Source organism: Lipotes vexillifer, unplaced genomic scaffold (assembly GCF_000442215.2).
Source record: "Lipotes vexillifer unplaced genomic scaffold, Lipotes_vexillifer_v1.1 scaffold168, whole genome shotgun sequence".
In the NCBI taxonomy this organism is placed as follows: domain Eukaryota; kingdom Metazoa; phylum Chordata; class Mammalia; order Artiodactyla; family Lipotidae; genus Lipotes; species Lipotes vexillifer.
In genome coordinates this window covers 3,697,188-3,714,740 of record NW_006773947.1, presented here as the reverse complement: position 1 = coordinate 3,714,740, position 17,553 = coordinate 3,697,188, and the positions used below count along the sequence as shown (strand labels likewise).

Sequence of the window (17,553 nt, the reverse complement as noted above, 5' to 3'; positions counted from 1 at the left end):
GCAGGAATTGCAAAGGGCAGAGTTATTACTGCTGAGGTTTCTAATGTTTATGAAGACAGCATATTTACCTGAAAACTTTTTAAGAGTTCTGGAATAAAAGTTCAGGGTTTAAATGCCATTTCTTGGTAGTTACTAGCTATATGATCTTGGGCAAATCACTGGAACTCTCATTCTGTTTACTGACCTAGGCTATGGACAAAATAGCTGTCATCACATACATTACTTAGGAGTTTAGAGCACTGCATTTAAGAGATGATACCTCACAGAGAGCAGCCACTCAGTAACTCTTAGTAACTTCCACTCTGCCTTCCTAATGGTATCAAACTAAAATCCATGTACTACTTTAAGAAAACACAATAAAGTCCCCAAAGTTAAATACGACAATAAATTCAAATCTTGGACAAGGCAAAGATGAAAGAACCAAGTTGGCTAATATCTGTCAAATAAGATACTAAAGACATTTATATGCTTCAACTGCAGTTAACTCTTTCCTGGAGTCAATAACCACATGATCCTCCTATCTTTAGAATACTTAGATGAGATGAAATGTGTCTGCTACTTGAAACTGAGACAGAGGTGGAGGTTCTGGGAAGGGTAAATGCAATTCAGAGGAAGAACCAAATAGCCACAGCTTTTTTTGCAAAGATATAAATTTCAATGCAGTGCATTTACACCTTTCACCTTTAGCTCTAACATGTTACACATATCCCTCTGCTAGCAAGTGGTATTTTCCAAACCCCAAATATTCTTAATTCACCCATCCGGCTACTGAAGAGCAGAACGCTTTACACTGCTGATAGCAATCAACGATTTTTTTTTGCCACAACCCCACTAAGAATGGAAGGGGTTTTTCCTCTTTTTCCATTTGAAAAAGATTACAATTGAAAACAAAATACATTGGGTGGTGAATATACTGATGTATAAAATTGTTGAAATTCATCAACCAAACATTTAGATCTGTGCGTTCAAGTTATATACGTTAATACTAATCACTTTCATAAAAGGTTGAATGGAAACACCCATGAAAGAATACCCTGAAAAATAAAACCAATAACCAGCTTTTCAAAAAAAATTATCAACAAATATGGCAAGAAAAAAAAAAAAAGAAAAGACCTAGAGGGAGAACCTTTAGATTAAAAGAGATTTAAGAGACATACCAATCAATGCAACATATGGACCTTAATTCAAACAGTATAGAAAATTACGAGATATTTGGGGAGATTCTGAACCCTGAGGGAATATCTTATATTAAGGAATTAAATTTTAAAGGTGTGGTTATACTCTTTAAATCCTGTTTATGGTAAAAAAAAAAAAAAAAGAGTAATCTTTTCATCTTTTAAAAATACATATTTAAAAATATCCACTAAAATGATAATGTGACACCTGGGTTTCACTTTAAAATAATTAGGAGGGTTGGATGCAAGAAGATTTCCCATGAATTGTGACTTGTTAAAGGTAAGTGATGAGTACCTGGGGACTCACTGTTTGGTGGTGGGGATGCGGGGCGAGATGGAGTAGACTATTTTGGAAAGTTCAAATCACCCATTGTCAAAACTGCGCCCAAGGCCCAAGGCTTGCTCAAATACCATTTACTCAGAAGTGAAAAATGAATGTCAAATGAATCCAGTCAGCAGAGTGGTTAGACCTGAGGCTGGGAAAAGCACTGACTGCAGTGGGGGCACAGAGAGGCTTCGGAGATGCTAGTGGTGTTTCTTGTCATGTGGGTGTTCACTTTGCAAAACTACACCATTAAGCTGAGCACTCATTATTTGGGTACCTTTCTTTACATGTTGTATTTCAATTAAAATTTTACTTAAAATTACTAAAGGAATTTGAAAAACAGACATTTTTAGTTTGACAGCAAATCTAACACTTTTTATATGTTGAAATATATTCTAAATACCATCTCTTTAAAATTTTAAGTCTTCAGAAACAAAAGTAAATTAAAATTAGCTCATTCAAAATTCGGTCACATGCTCTTTTGGACAGTACCCAAGGCAGAAAGCATAAAAAACTGCAGAAAAACTGCATAAAAGAAACAAATTATAGACTCTTGAAATATATAAAAATATTTTGTTGAAATGAATTTTAAACGTAAATATGTACTAATGAATATTTTAAAAGTCAGCAAGGACATACACCAAAATATAAACAGAGGTTATCTGAGTGATTTAATTTTTTTCCTTTTAGTTTATCTGTATTTCCTGTTTTTTCTACTTTAATAAAATGTTATAATAAAAGTATTAATATACTTTAACTACCCGCAAGCAGCTGGTTTTAATTCGTGTTTGGATACTTTGCAAAAATAATCTTGTATTAACAACAATAATGATAAAGATGTGTTTCCATGCCCTCTCCAGGCACACCACCCTCCCCGAATCTCCATGTGTTCACCAACCCAAAAGCTCTCTGAACCTTGTCCTTCTGGGTTTTTTGGAGGCTTCACTACAGAGGCAGAATTGATCAAATCATTGGCCACTGGTAACAGACCTCAATCTCCAGCCCCTCTCCCCTCCCCAGGATCAGGGTGTGAGAACTGAAAGTTCCAACCCTTTGTAGTCGGCTCCACTGGCAAACAGCCCCCATCCTTGGGTGAGTTCCAAAGGTCATCTCATTAAAGTAACAAAAGACACTTTCTCCCATCACTTAGGAAATTCCAAAGGTTTTGGGAGCTGTGAGTCAGGACAAGCACTGAAGATGGGGTCAATTATTTCTGAGCTAAATTTATTGTACACACAATATATTTTGTTGAAATTCAAATAAAATAATAAGAACCTAGTCTATTACTCATGGACCCTAGAGCCAACTACATCACTCACTAGCTGTGTGATTTCAGGCAAAATACATATCCTTCTTTCTGCTGTTTCCTCATTTATAAATTAATTGTAACTACTTAGTGATCTGCTAAAAGAACTAAGAGGAGTTTAATATGGGTAAAATGCTTAGAGGAGTCCCTGGTACACAGAAAGACCTTAACTAATGTCATTTCTTTTCCCTCCTAAATGTAAAATAAATTAATTTGTATCAATTTATTTACCCCAAAAAAATTCCTCTGGGAATTAAAAAACATGAAGATATCTTATATGTTGATTTGTGTTCAGTCAACCAGGAATGAATTATTAAAGCAAAATTAAGCACAATGCTATGTGAAGTTAACCTTCAAATCCGTTAGCTATATTTATTACTACTAGCGTATTTCAAGATTCACGGTTTCCCATTTCAAATGACTTAACCACTAAAAGCTAGCCAACCTGTTTAAGTTAATTTCAGTTTTAAAGAACGTATTCAGAAAAACGAAAGTCCCATGACACAGTGGGTTTTTTTAATTCATTAAGTGAGTCAGAAATCAAAGAATATACACAAGAATTTGTTTTAGTTTAGAAAAACCTGACTCAATTCTACAGATGTTTTATAGACTTTTCATTTTGTAGGTATGCTATGATAGCAGGATCTCCTCCAGTGTACTTTTCTCATTCTCTGCAGTATTTGAACTGAACAGAAGCTAGAACCCCTAAAAGCTTCTACTCCTCCAGTAAAACTATTTGTTTTGATAAATCCTGTATCCTGTACCCTACGACCAATTTTCTTTGATCCAGGGATTAAGCTACAGGGATCTGGAGTTTTGGGATGTCTAGACTGCTGAGGCCTACAATGAGACTTACTATAAATATAGACCATAAGCTCCAAAACGACTAAGACTTCCGTTTGACACACACTATAGCCCAAGTCATAGCACTGAAAATTAAGTAACCAATAAATATTTTTGAAACGCTGGAGTGTGCCTGAAGGACTAAAGCCTCTATTCATAAAACCGAGAACTTAACCTCTCTTAGTTTTGTAACCCATAAAAGAGGAGTGAAAACAACTTCACTAAGTTACAGTGAATTAAATAATACTTACTGAACAATTACAAAACTTAGTTATAGCTGACAGAATGTGGAAGGTAAAGAGGGGGAGAATGCAGTCACCAAGGAGTCAAATATCATTTATAAATATTAAAATTAAAGGCAATCAACAAAACTAAACATCAAAATATAGCTAGTAAAAACTGGGAAAAGAAGATTTTACTAAAACACATTTATATACAGCTTGATATATATATATATATATATATATATATATATATATAAAAATATATATACACACACACATATAAGCTATATATACAATGTTGGAAACACTGAAAAAGACAAAAGTGCTTAACCAGTGGAGAATGAGACTGGAAACAGGGTAGGGAAAAAGGAGGCTTTTTTTTTTTTCATTTTATACCTTACAATTCTGGAAATTTCCATTTCTAGGTACACATACTGCTTTTATAAATTTTCTTTTAAAAGATGAGTTGAAGAATAAAAACTTTGAAGGCCCCCTTTTTTTTTTTTTTTTTTTCTTGCGTTATGCGGGCCTCTCACTGTTGTGGCCTCTCCCATTTGCGGAGCACAGGCTCCGGACGCGCAGGCTCAGCGGCCATGGCTCACGAGCCCAGCCGCTCCGCGGCATGTGGGATCTTCCCGAAACGGGGCACGAACCCGCGTCTCCTGCAACGGCAGGCGGACTCTCAAACACTGTGCCACCAGGGAAGCCCTGAAGGCCACCTTTTAATTCACCTAAATTAAAATCTTTTCAAGGAAAAAAATGTGAAAGGAAAATTTTCTCCACAATGGAGGTTTGAAGAACAAATGCCCTTAAAAGCACACGTTAAAAGAGAAGTATTTCAGGCTTCCCTGGTGGCGCAGTGGTTGAGAGTCCACCTGCCGGTGTAGGGGACACGGGTTCGTGCCCCGGTCTGGGAAGATCCCACATGCTGCGGAGTGGCTGGGCCCGTAAGCCATGGCCGCTGAGCCTGCACGTCCGGAGCCTGTGCTCCACAACGGGAGAGGCCACAACAGTGAGAGGCCCGCATACCGCAAAAAAAAAAAAAAGTATTTAAATGCTCTTTCTTGCAAGTAATACAATAATGGTATATAAGAAAATTTTTTCAATAATGCCTTTTCATAACTAAGGACCATCTGATTCTGAAATACAATTTTTAAAATTACTTTGGAAGGAACTCAATGATTTACAGAGCAACATCTGTTTTCAACAGTTATTTTCCATTTCTCTAACATCCCTATCATGTGTATATATGTTTTTTTAAATTATAGTTTTCACCACTTCCTGAGAAAAATCTAAGTTCTAAGAAATATGTTTTTATGAGAGGTGCCTAATATGTTCTGAACAGCAAAACATTTTCATGGGTAAAATGGTAGACTCTTAAAACTACTTGGAGTTTTAACAGCTTCTGATTAAGAAAAACAAAAATCTAAAAGAAAGAGAAGTGATGAAGTCTGGTTTTTATTAAAGTCACCCAATTTATAATTCAGGAAAAAAGTCTAGAGCTCAGCTAATTAGATATTTTTAATACATGGCAGTAACTTTCTTAAATGATGTCCACCTAATCAACTTGCTGGACTAACCAATGCTTAGTTTTCCCTGGGTAACAGAAGCTGATGCCTGGGGCCCACTGACTGTCAACCAGTAGTAAACAACTAGTTTGGAATTCCAAAACTAAGTGACATGATTACCAAGAGTCATTTGTTTGTTCCTAAACTTGTTTATGCCAATTTATTATTTTAACTATAAAATACAATCAAATAAACTGACAAAATTATAGTGCAGGGACTTCCCTGGTGGCGCAGTGGTTAAGAATATGTCTGCCAACGAAGGGGACACGGGTTTGAGCCCTGGTCCGGGAAGATTCCACAAGCCACGGAGCAACTAAGCCTGTGCGCCACAACTACTGAGCCTGCGCTCTAGAGCCAGTGCACCACAGCTACTGAAGCCCGCGTGCCTAGCGCCCGTGCTCTGCAACAAGAGAAGCCACCGCAATGAGAAGCCCGTGGACCACAACGAAGAGCAGCCCCCGCTTGCCACAACTAGAAAAAAAACCCGCACGCAGCAATGAAGACCCAAGGCAGCCAAAAATAAATGAATAAATAAACTTATTTATTTTTTTATTAAAAAAAAAAGCACAGGTATTTGGGTCTGCATCTCCTCTTTAAAAAATGAGAGTGCAAAAATAGTTGTTTTAATGAAAGTTAGGCAGGACACTCTGGAAAAAGCAAATAGGCCAAGTCTCTTTTAAAAATCAGAAATGCAATAAGAACAATTCTATACCCAGATTCTCAGGTTGCTCTGCAATATTTAAGTTCTTCCTCTATATTCTTAAAAGTACATCATAAAGGATGGCTATGGGTGTGATTTATATGAGGAAAAAAACAAAGCTAAACTAATTAGAGGATCCATACTCAAAGAAACAGCTTCCCCCCATCAATTACATTTAACATACATTGACAGGCTTCAAATTATAATAAAATGTTTAAACTATGTAATGACACTATAGAAGACATTGTTCTTTGCCCATCCCAAGCCATTCTCTCCCATTCTTTTTTTGACCATTTTGTTTGGGGCGGTAATATGTGTATTTTCAACAATAAATTCCAAATAGTCCAGTGTTTCTCAACAGCGCTGTTACTGGCACTTTAGGCTAGACATTCTATCTACCTTCTTTGGAAGTGTCACACGCATTGCAAAAAGTTTAGTACCCCTAAACCCTGCCCACCAAATGTCAATATTCTCCACATAGTTCCAGATGCTACCTAACAGAAGTTATGTAATAAACACCCCATTCCCCTACCTTGAGAACCACTGGCACAATAAATCATATTCTCTTACTTCTTTTTGACAGATTTTTACATTCCCAGCTCTCTTGCAGCTAAAGGGTAGCTAGCTACCAGGCCCAGTTCTGGTGAATGAGACATAGGGAACTTTGCAAGAGCTTCTGAAAAAATGCTGTTCTTCACTGATAAAAGGAAAAAACCACTTGAGGGACTCTTTTTGAAAGAATACCCACTCCAACCAATATTCCTGCTTTAAATCTGAACATGGTATCTGGACTACAGGAGTTTACTTTATGGACCATGAAGTTACAGCTATGAAGCTAAAAAGTCAACACACTAAGGAGAGGAGGGCACTGAAGGAGAAATACCCAGTGTTCATGTTGGGTATTTTTAAAAAACATTTTTTTGATTGCTGAACTGCTGAATGGAACAACCCCAAGACTATGTACCTCCAGACTTCTTCTTAAGAAAACATGTATCCTTATGATTTAAGCTACTATTAGTTGGGTATTCTGATACTAAGGATCTCCACTTGAATCAACTTTTTTGATTAACTGACCCAGTTTTCCCAATTGTGTCAGTTAAGAAAACTTCTGTAATTACATCATCAAATCTATTACTATAGGAATAATATTTCTCTTAAGGTATACTCGGGTCAGACCTAACTAAAAGTCATATGAAGAATTATGAGATTCTTTTCGCTGTCATTCTCAAATACTAAGGAATCCAAAACATCCCTTTATTAGGATTCATCAATTAAGCACTTTTCAACTTGTAGCAATAATCTCCCAGTATATAAGAAATATTTCATTTGATGTCAGTCTCATCTCAAGGTCATCTGGGCTTAGTGAGCAAATCTACTGACCTCTTCAGTTTCACTCATGATTTTAAAAAATTCATGGCCCAAACTCCACTCCATCCCAAGTCCCAAATCCATTACTGAAAAATGTTCTCTAAATGTATATCTTTGGGAGTTCCACTCCCAGTTAAGATAAAGAAGGTCATAAAAAGATCACTGGTTCTGTTGTAATAAGAAAACACCCAATAAACTAAAAAACATTTTTTTTTTTTTTAAGGCAATGCAGAGCTGTGGACTGATTTCCAGAGATGAACCCGCCCTACCTAGGTGAGCAGAGACCAGCAGCCATTTTTATCCCTAAGACATTGACCAATCAGTGTCTTAGAGGTACAGGATTGCCACAGGCAGAGGACAAGAAAAGTCTACTACTGAGACAGGGAAAAATCAGTCAAATTCTTAATAGTCATAAGTGAGCTGGCATGGAAGTCTGAAATCTGGAGGAGCGCAAAACACAGAGGTAATTCTGCACCAACTCTCTCCCATGGGACATCTGCTGAGTGGAGCTAGGAGGTATAGAGATTTGTGTACTGTGGAGTTTAGATCCTCAACCTCTGCTGGAGAGAGGCACCTGATCCCAACCTTAAGACATTAAAAATCCAAATGGATAGAATCACTAAAATTTCAACCCAACTCAACTCCTAATGAAATCTAAGAGATCAGTCCCTTAACGTAGTTGCCAGACAGAAAGAAGGGAAAGCTTTGGCTAGGGGCGGGGGGTGGGGGCAGTGAAGGGAATTATCTGATTATCTACTTCAGTTGCTAGTGTTCTTTTATACACAATGTCCAATGTCCAAGAAAAACTTACAAGGCAAGACAGGAAGATTTTATATTGTCAACAGGTCAGTTTTTCCCAACTTGATCTATAGAGTCAGTGCAATCCCAATCAAAATCCCAGCAAGCTATTTTGTGGATATTGACAAACTGATTCTAAAGTTTATATGGAGAGGCAAAAAAGTCAGAATAGCTAACACAATATTGAAAACGAACAGAGTCAGAGAACTAACACTATTGGACATCAAGACTTACTGTAAAGCTACAATCATCAAGCCAGTGTGACACTGGTGAAAGAAGAAACAAAGAGACAATGAAACAGAATAGAAAGCCCAGAAATAGACCCACATATAGTCAACTGATCTTTGGTAAAAAGCAACAGCAATACAATGGAGAAAAGATGGCCTTTTCAACAAATGGTGCTGGAACTACTACTATATGTCCATGTGCAAAAAAAAAAAAAAAAAAAGGATTTAGATACAGACCTTACACCCTTCACAAAAATTAACTCAAAATGGACCATAGATGTAAATGTAAAATGCAAAACTATAAAAACTCCTAGGAGATAACGAAGGGAAAAATCCAGATGACCTTAGGTATGGCAAGAATTCTTTAGATACAACACCAAAAGCACAATCCATGAAAGAAAGAACTGATAAGATGGACTTCATTAAACTTAAAATTAAAAACTTTTGTTCTGCAAAAGACACTGTCCAGAGGATGAGAAGACAAACCTCAGACTGGGAGATATCAATATTTACAATGACCTAGCTCATAAAGGGCTGTTATCCAAAATATACAAGGAATTCTTAAAACTCAACTATAAGAAAACAAACAACCTGTTAAAAAATGGGCCAGGGACATCCCTGGTGGCGCAGTGGTTAAGAATCCGCCTGCCAATGCAGGGGACACAGGTTTGAGACCCGATCTGGGAAGATCCCACATGTTGAGGAGCAACTAAGCCTGTGCGCCACAACTACTGAACCTGTGCTCTAGAGCCTGCGAGCCACAACTACTGAAGCCTGCGTGTCACAACTGCTGAAGCCCATGTGCCTAGAGCCCGTGCTCCACAGTAAGAGAAGCCACAGCAATGAGAAGCCTGCACACCTCAACGAAGAGTAGCCCCCGCTCACCAAAACTAGAGAAAGCCCGCATGCAGCAACAAACACCAATGCAGCCAAAAATAAATAAATAAATAAATAAATAGGGAAAAAAAAAAGGGCCAAAGATCTGGACAGATGCCTCACCAAAGAAGATATACAGATGGCAAATAAGCATATGAAAAGATGCTCCCTATTCTGTCACTATGGAAATGCAAATTAAAACAACAGTAAGATCCAATATACAACCATTAGAATGGCTAAAACCCAGAACACGGACAACATCAAATTTTGGCAAGAACGTGGAGCAACAGAAAATCTCATTCATTGCTGGTGGGAATGCAAAATGGTACAGCCACTTTGGAAAACAGTTTGGCAGTTCTTACAAAACTAGACACACTCCTACCACACGACCCAGCATTTGCACTCCTTAGTATTTACAAAAACGAGTTGAAAATGTATGTCCACACAAAAACCTGCACATGGACATTTATAGCAGCTTTATTCACAATTGCCGAAATGTGGAACCAAGATGTTCTTCAGTAGGTGAATAGGTAAATAAATTATGATACATCAGGATAATAAAATATTATTCATCAGTAAAAAGAAATGAGCTATCATGAAAAGATACAGAGTAACTTTCAACACATAATACTAAGTGAAAGAAGTCAACGTGAAAAGGCTACATACTGTATGATTCCAATTACATATCATTCGGGAAAAGGCCAAACTTTGGAAACAGTTAAAAAGATCAGTGGTTGCCAGGGGCTGGGGCCGGGGTTAGGCAAGGATGAAGCAGGGGAGAACAGAAAAACTATTCTGTATGACATTACTGGATATATGTCATTATGTACCTTTTAAACCCATGAAATGTACAACACCAAGAGTGAACCCTAATATATACTATGTACTTTGGGTGATAATTTGTCAATGTAGGCTCATCAATTGCAACAAATATACCACTCTGGTGTGGAATGTCAAGCATAGTTATGGGCAGGAGGATACAGGAACTCTCTCTACCGTAAGCTCAATTTCCCTATAAACTTAAACTACTCTATAAAAATAAAGTCTATAAAAAAAAAGTAAGACCATGGACAGAAATAGGAAATTATGATCCAAGATCAAGAGGGGAAAAAAAGTCAATAGAAACAGGCCCAGTGTGACCCAAATGTTTGAATTAGCAGAAAAGAACTTTAAAATTGCTATTACACGTATGCTAAAGATTTTAAAGGACAAGAGGACAAATTATGTGAAAGAAGAATTTCAGGAGAGAAACTAAAACTCTCAAAGATTTAATTCCTGTGATAGAAGGATTAGAAGCATTATTTTTATATATAAAGAAAATTTTATCTTACAGAAAATTAAAATTAAATACAACTGAAGAAAAACCACTGGTACAAAATAATCTATAATGACCTCTTACATCTTAGCAAAAAAAAAGAGTTAAATTACTTTGACTATTTTCTAAACAAAGAACAAACGATTTTAGCACCTAAATTCAGTCAGATATGTAATTCAATATGCAAACCTAGTTAATAAACCTGTAACTGCCACAATGAATTCAAATTTGGGCTGCTTTACATATTTTGAAGTATGTTACTATTCTGTCTAACTTACAATATGTTCCATGTCCCCCAAAGATATTTATACTATTAATTCCCAATGATTTAATATCAACAAATATCAGAGTTGCCAAAGCCCAGAGAAATCTGGTTTAATCTCATTTTTAAAAATTTTTATTTATTTATTTATTTATTTATTTTTTTGTGGTACGTGGGCCTCTCACTGCTGTGGCCTCTCCCGTTGCGGAGCACAGGCTCCGGACGCGCAGGCTCAGTGGCCATGGCTCATGGGCCCAGCTGCTCCGCGGCATGTGGGATCCTCCCGGACTGGGGCACAAACCCGTGTCCCCTGCATCAGCAGGCAGACTCTCAACCACTGCGCCACCCGGGAAGCCCTTAAACTCATTTTTAAATGAGAAAACTGAGACTCACCACTCTTGTTCTGTGGCTTCAAATCAAAATCTGTTCTTTAATTCAATGCATTTGTTAAGCCCCTACTATGCATTGGCAGGTGCTCTTCAGCATGATAAACAGACTACCAAGGACTCTGCTTCGACACAGCTTCTACTCCAGTGGGGAATACACATAACAAACTTTCAGAGTGTGATAAGTTATACAGACAGAAGAGGGACAAGGGGAGCTATTTTGTACTGGGTGGTCAGGAAGGGTGTCTTTAAGACCAGAATGAAGAGAGCCAGTATGTGAAGATCTGAGAGAAACACTCCAAGAAAAAGTAATATAAGTACAAATACACTGAGAATGGAATGTGGTTGAAGTGGTTTAAGAACAGAAGGAAGATCTGCATGACCAGAGTACAGCAAGTAAGGGGAAGAGTGTAAGGAGATGAGATTAGAGAAGGGGGAGTGTGCGGGGCCTTGATGCCACAGTTAAGTACTCTGAATTTTATTCTATGTGTGATGTGAATTCACTGGAAAATTTTAAAGAAAGGAAGGACATAATCTGATTCAAGTTTTTAAAAGACTGCTATGGACAACATGCAGAAAGACTGCAGGGAAACAAAAATGGAAGATGGGAGACCAGTTAGAGAAGCATTACACAAGTGGTCCAGGCAAAAAATGCTGCCAGCTTGGTTCAGAGCAGGAGCAGTACACATGACAAAAGTGGGAGCATTTGGAATCTATTTTGAAGGTGAAATTCACTAATGGATTGAGTTAGAAGGACAATAAAAAGAAAACTGAAGGACTGTTCTGAAGTTTTCAGCTTGTGGATATGAGTAAGTGGCAGTGCCATCTCTGGAATAGAGAAAAGTAGAGGAAAAACAGATTGCAGTTTTTATTTGCCACTAGATATGTTTTCCCTCCCCAGAGTTTGTGAACACTTTCTACTAAGCCTGTGCTCTAGAGCCCATGAGCCACAACTACTGAGCCCACATGCCACAACTACGGAAGCCCGCGTGCCTAGAGCCCATGCTCCGCAACAAGAGAAGCCACCACAATGAGAAGCCCACGCACCGCAACGAAGAGTAGTCCCCACTCTCCACAACTAGAGAAAGCCCGTGCGTAGCAGCGATGACCCAACGCAGCCAAAAAAAAACAAATAAATAAATTTATTTTTTAAAAATGTAAAATTTTGCTGTATGTAACATTCATTCTAAAGGTATTCTTTCTCCAATATATGGCCTTCACATCCCAAAGGAAAATTACTTTCTGACTGCTCCCATTCTACATTTATACACCACAATATTTTAAGTCTTTAAGATATAATAAGTTAGAAAAACTAAAAATGTGGGTCAGGGAAGAGAGAAAAAAAACTTGGATGCTTGAAATAAGCCATCTGGTAATTTTTATGTAACAAATTCCTACCTGTTTCTAAAGAAACTACTTCTTAACTTTCAACTTTCAACCTTCAAGCAGGGAAACTCAATGAAACTCAGACCAAATTCTGAGTCGGCTCTCTGAATTCCTCCTACAAATATACCTGGGCTCCCTATTCCCTAACAATGCCGGAGTACAGTTCTAAGAGCCAAGGCTACTTTGCTTCGGATTCCTTTCCCAATCCCAAGACTTAAAAATCCCTATTCCTGCTCCACACCCAGTTTCCTCGTTGTCCTAATTATCTTCAAAAGGAATATAGAAAAAGTATGCAGAAGTAAATTCACATGTATTCAAGTTTCACATAAAAGCAATTAAAGGTTACTGGATCATGGCTTCCCTGACTCAGCTTTCTGTAGCAGCACTGTCTAACTGAACTCACTGTGACAATACAAATATTCTACATCTACACTAACACGTAGCCTCTAGCAACATGTGACTACTGAGCACTGGTTACTGTAACTGAGGAACAGCATTTTTCATTTCTGTGGTTTAGTGCTACCATACTGGATAGTGCAGCTGTACATCTAATCAGGGATCTGTCAAATCCTTCTTCGAAGTTTTTCTTGTCATCAAGAGGTGAAAACAAACCCCTCTTCTGATCACTGCTCTACCAAAGTAATTATCACTTCTAAATTGCAAAGCTAATTTATAATTTAATTTAAATAGTTAATACTGACTTATTGCTTTAATAGTTACTTAAATCTTCTACTGTTAACTTTTCATTTCTTTCAGGCTTTGTTCCTAAATTTGAAGGCAAGGGTATGTCAAATACCCCAAGAGTAAGGTCCTCCACAAAGCATTCAGTCAAATGTTAATCAAAGGAGATAAGGGAAAGACAGAGAGGTAAGAAAGATTAAGTTAGGAGATTTTCTGCAAAGAACCCACACATTATTCCTCTTCTGCATTACTAAAAGCTCAAAATACAGATGAGTTCTGGATAGGTTCCTTGCCTAGCAACATGGCTCAATGCTCTTGGGGGAGTTTTTCCTGCTTTCTCTTCACACCTTTAGGAAAACAGTATCTTAGTTCATGAAGGGAAACTGAAATGAACCTAGGTCTAAACCAGAATCCAGGCTCCCCCTGAGGCCTTAAGGGGCTCCTTCCTAAATAGTTTCTAGTAAGTCAGATAAAATACATTTCCTCAAATGGTGTCAATGAGGCAGATGGAGTACAATGAAGGAATAGAGAAAGAGAGCACCATCACTCTCTCCCCTACCCCAAACCAAAGAGGATAAGGAAAAGAAAAAGAAAATATTGTAGTCAACCAAAAGTAGCCTCTGTGGCATCAATTTCTATTGCTACTATGGCTATACAATTTATATGTTATTTCAATCTTTTGAAAAGAAGACTTCAGCCATTTTTACCTGTCATAGATTACCATGTCTAAGGGAAACTTTTTACCCTAAGGAAAAACTACTTATTTTCTAAAGAATGTTTGATTAAAATATAAAAAGTATAACTCATTCTAATTTATTCTAAGTGGAAGAAAACTTGATTTCCAATCGCTGAACACTGCCCATTTGAAATAAATAAAAGCCAGAGCACGAAATGACTTCTTTTCTATATGCTTCTCTCCAAGAATCATACACAACAAATGAACTGGCATTTAAAAAAACTTAGATGTTTCATCAAACACTTAAGAGTACTTAATGCAAAAGCACAATATTAGGTGCCCAATAAATGATTCATGTCACAACCCAAAATCCAGGGTTGTGATCACAGCAGAATATCTTTAACATAGGTATGTTTTTATCCTCTCTCCATACACTAGAAAAGAATGCTACAATGTTCTGGAGGAGTTTCTACTTTAAAATCTATGTATACCTACACATTTGAAAACAGCAAAATATTCAACTTTGATGTTAGTGAAGGATGGCCAACTGCTAAACTCGATTCCTTCTCTTGAGCTTATTTCAAAAATAAATAAAATAACCCATAGCTCTGTCCCATCAAGGAGGGCAGGGGTGGGGTGTGGGGCAGGAATCAGTCTTCCCCTAAGTTGTTCTACTGCTTTACAGTTTTGCAAGAGCCAGAATTTGTTGAGAAGGTGATGACTCCACCTTGTTCCATAAACTAATTTCCTTTGGTATTGTGGAAGAGCAGAGTACATTAATTCCTGGTTGATTTCTTTACAGATTGTGTCAGAAATTAAGAACTTCCTTTAAAATAAAGAATTAAGTCTTTTAAACCAAATCTTTTTATAATTTGAGGAAACTGGTTGCAAGAATCAGATAATGTTACTTGAGCAGAACACATTTTAACTTCTACCAGATTCACGTATGTAAAATAAACAAATATTTTTGCCAAAGAAGTATTCTATAATTTAGCTGCCTGATAGAGCTATTTTTCTTTTGAAGTTTTAAGGATATTAATACAGTCAAACTGGAAAAGTACAAATTTCAAGTGACAAATCAATATCTAGCTATAGATATTCTATGTCCACACACCTTATATTTTATTTAGTTAAGCAGTAGGAGGGTGTATGTGTGGAAAAGCAGATGAAATAAGGAATATAAAGGATCATCACAGAAGGGAACCAAAAAAAGAAAACCCCACTTATCTTGGGAAGAAGTAACTGGATAAATAAAACCATGAATATAAATCCTTCAACCAAAGGTAAGGATACAAATTTAACTGAAGCCAATAAAGATCTTTAAATAATCCAACAACTGGTGCCTACATGAAATGAATTGGTGATCTCAGTTCAGATATCCTGGAGGTCTTATTAATGTGAGTGTACAGTACTGAAGGTAACATGTATAAAATAAAAATAAATTCCATTTCAGATATGGGTAAACAGCAATTACATTAAATTACTATTTTCACAAGATATCTGAAATGGTTCAAAATTATTTAAAATTTTGCTACTTCCAAAAACAAGTATTAAATAATACCCATTATGCCTCAAATGCACATACATCAAAAAATACATACTAAAACTTATTTACTTTGTGGGATTTTTTTTTAAGTATACTACAAATTCTGAGGTTTTAACCATCAAGAATTTTTCTCTTTAATTTTATTAAGAAAAGCTCTCACGTTAGCAAAGAGAAGTTAAGGAAATCCCCAGTCTATTTGGTATAATATACAGCACTATCAATCCCTCAAATAAAAAGTGTGTCAAGCTATACTGAATATTAAGCAGGCTTATCAATAGTTAATAATTATTAAAATCAAAGGAAATTTTTTAAATACTCAAGTTGAACAGCATTACTTGTTAGAAGAGGTTCAATAACACTTTAAAAATATAACTTAAATTCAAAAATCCCACAACATACACCAGCCAGAATAAATTTGCTGGGTTTTGTTTGGCTCTGTTTTAAAATAAGCCTGTATATATACCACAAGGGCTTTGTATATATTACCATTTCCTAAAGACAAAAATTTTCAATGACTTAAATTTGGCAATTCATCTCTAATTATCTGATTCTGCATTTTAAAAGTCATGAATTCCACTTACCACATATTTTACAGCACTTATAAACTGGTTGTGGAAGAGCAGATGCTGTGTTTCATCTTCTGGATTTGAAGCTGTGTAAAGCATGCCACAAACATTACAGGAAACCGCTCCAAATCTTTTTTGTCCTGCATCCTATTTATAAAAAACAAACAGAAGGTTTTTTTCCCCCCCAAAAGAATAATTCCAGAACATCAGCCTCTAAAGCTATAACATGAACATAGAGTGAGAAGTGTTTAAAATAACATTCAATGTTGATTATAAAAACTAAGATGTTAATCTTTGAAATCTGTATGTAATTTTATTAAGAACTGTTTTCCATTTTAGTAATCACTCACTCCACAGCATTTAATAACAACTGAAAGGAACTGAGAAGTATCTTTAACACTACAATCTTAGTTCTAAAGCCCCAAACAGCAAATACTTTATAAATAAGAACTAGTATGTATTTTGTATCTGTGAATAATTATACTGCTACAGTTTAGAAGAAATAATGTTTCATAGACATCTTTGGTTTTGCTCTAGTTATATTAAAAAGAGTATTTATGTCACCAGAAACTCTTGAGAAAAGGTAAAATTATTTTCTTTATATCAAATAAGTATGAAAGACTGATTATAATCACCTGTACTCCCGTAATTCATACTTGTGCTGTAGAATAGTAATTGTTTACAAAAGGTTTTCTATTCTTGTCCTTATTTAACAAGAAAAATTACAGCAATATGATCTAACTTTAAGAATAATATATTAACTAAAAAAAGCATAATCCCTTTATTTTCCCTGCTCTAAAACTGTATAATTTCAACTAATTACAGGGGAAAAAAAGGATCTCAGATAACTGTATGCTAGTGCCTAACAGCTAGGGTCACAGAGCAGAGAGAAATCAAATGGTAAATAAAAGATTGTATATAAAACTAAAGGGAAGTTCATTCTAAAAGATTCAAACTATTGACAAAATGTTACCTGAAATTTCAGGGAGTTAAAAAAAATTTTTTTTTATTGTGGTTAAGATATAAAACATAGTATTTACCATCTTAACCATTTTTAAGTGTACAATTCAGCAGTATTTAGTACACTCACATTGTTGTGCAACCAATCTACAGAATTATTTTTATTTTGCAAAACTGAAACTCTAGGGACTTTCCTGGCAGTCCAGTGGTTAGGGCTCCACACTTCCACTGTAGGGGGCACAGGTTCGATCCCTGTTCAGGGAACTAAGATCCCACATGCCGCAAGGAGTGGCCAAAAAAACAAAAACAAAACAAAAAACTGAAACTCTATACCCATTAAACAACAGCTCCCCAACACCGCCCCC

The 17,553-nt window shown here is 36.4% G+C and overlaps 1 protein-coding gene across 1 annotated transcript in view; it reads right to left on the bottom strand.

Annotated features, from left to right (window-relative positions):
- Positions 1-17,553, bottom strand: part of ESCO1 (establishment of sister chromatid cohesion N-acetyltransferase 1) — a 40,278-nt gene that overhangs the window by 12,616 nt on the left and 10,109 nt on the right. The window contains exon 5 of the mRNA XM_007448611.1: positions 16,244-16,375. Within this exon, the coding sequence (XP_007448673.1) occupies positions 16,244-16,375 (132 nt within the window). The remainder of the gene's footprint in view (positions 1-16,243; positions 16,376-17,553) is intronic.